The 1,810-nt window shown below is 41.9% G+C and overlaps 1 protein-coding gene across 1 annotated transcript in view; it reads right to left on the bottom strand.

Moving 5' to 3' along the window:
- RNF32 (ring finger protein 32) overlaps positions 1–499 on the bottom strand; it is a 26,913-nt gene extending 26,414 nt beyond the window's left edge. Inside the window, exon 1 of the mRNA XM_019659102.1 lies at positions 283–499. Within this exon, the coding sequence (XP_019514647.1) occupies positions 283–297 (15 nt within the window). The 5' untranslated portion in view covers positions 298–499. The remainder of the gene's footprint in view (positions 1–282) is intronic.
- Positions 500–1,810: the final 1,311 nt, after the last annotated feature.

Raw genomic sequence — 1,810 nt, 5'->3', positions numbered from 1 at the left:
CATGCCTGAACACATTCTGTCTCACTATAATTAAATTAGACTCCAGGCAAATCTTACTTCTGTTGTACTAAAGAGAATCTTGCATTTAAGCACATGCTTTTTTGGTGAAAACATATAGAATAAAATTGCCATGCAGCTAAGAGATGCTTGCAGTAAACACTACAGCTGACAGTTCCTGATTCAAGCAAGGTTTGCAGACTATTTTTTTATACTCGTAAATAGCTGAATTAAAACATGCTCATAGGTAAAACAGTGTTTATACTTTTAAAAAGGATTGCGTACCTTATTTTTTAACATGCTGATCAGGAAATGTTGCTGCTTGGCTATATCCAATTATATCGTCATATTCCATACCTTTAACTCTTCTACTGTGAAGACATTATCACCAGAAAGTCAGAGTGCACATAAAAATGAGAACAAGCCATTGCTCAATAGGATGATGGCAGATATAAGCATAAAAAACCTCACAGCAAAAGGATCAGGGTTGCTAAGTGAAATACATCCTCCAGGGACAACACTCCCACTGGGATTGGAAGGGCAGAGGCAGACGAGCATGCTACACTCCAGGTGGGCACAGGACAGCAAAGGCTTGTGGGCGGGCACTCAGCTCGGTTACTGTTTAGGGGCGGATGGGAACGATGGTAGTCTGGAACGGCAGAGGAATGCTGGCTGACCGCAGTGTGCCCACCACACAGATGCACAGAATGTGGGGAACACACTGGATGCCAGTCTTGCTTTGCCTGTTTGCTGAGCCAGATACTTTGCATATCTGAGTCAGTTTCCTCATTTTAAAGCAGGTATGAGGTATGTTTAGACAATATGGCAAATGTTTAAATAAAAAAATTTATTACAGTAAAGGACACATTGCCATTAACCCCCTCAAAATACTCCCCCTCACTTCAAACACACTTATCCCATTGTTTTTGCCACTTTCTGTAAGTCCTCTTTCATGAGTATCTTTAGTTGCTCTGTCATGGCTGCCTCGATGTCCTGAGTCATTTTGATTTTGGAGAAGAGCCAGAAGTTGCACAGTGCCAGATTCAGTGACTAAGGTGGATGAGGACACACCGTAATGGTTTTATTTGACAGAAATTGCCATACCAGAAGCGATGTGTGACACGGAGCATTGTCGTGATGGAGGGTGAGTTACGGCACACTTGAAAACACACCTTCTCTCAACCGTAGCTCATACCTGACTGCACCAAACAAGTTGAAATTTGTCACACACTGTTACTAAGGTTCAACACGCCCCTTCCCATATTGAAGATCCCTGCCTTTCTGCTAGATGGCACTCGGCTGCAGCATTCACCGTAGTTTGTGATCACAACGGAAATGCTCCGTGTCACACATCGCTTCTGGTATACGGCAATTTCTGTCAAATAAAATCATTACGTTGTGTCCTCATCTCCCTTATACACTGGATCTGGGACCATGTGACTTCTGGCTCTTCCCCAAAGTAAAAACGATTCAGGACATCGAGGCAGCCATGACAGAGCAACTAAAGATACTCATGAAAGAGGACTTCCAGAACTGCTTCAGGAAGTGGCAAGAATGATGGAATAAGTGTGTTTGAGGCAAAAGAGTATTTTGAGGGGGATTAATGGCAATGCGTCTTTTACTGTAATACATTTAAAAAAAATTTAAACATTCACCATTTTTTTTATCACACTTTGTATAATAATATACACCTCGCAGGGTTAGGATTGAGACCACCTTTTAAAAGTGCCTTAAATGGGCCCTTTCACATGGAGGATACTCTGTAAATGGTTATTCTTGCTGTACTTCCCTTTAAAGCTGGTGGAAGAATTTG

Source organism: Hipposideros armiger, unplaced genomic scaffold (genome assembly GCF_001890085.2).
Source record: "Hipposideros armiger isolate ML-2016 unplaced genomic scaffold, ASM189008v1 scaffold_295, whole genome shotgun sequence".
In the NCBI taxonomy this organism is placed as follows: Eukaryota; Metazoa; Chordata; class Mammalia; order Chiroptera; family Hipposideridae; genus Hipposideros; species Hipposideros armiger.
Note: the sequence above shows the minus strand (reverse complement) of the source record. Positions and strands in the feature narration are given on the sequence as shown.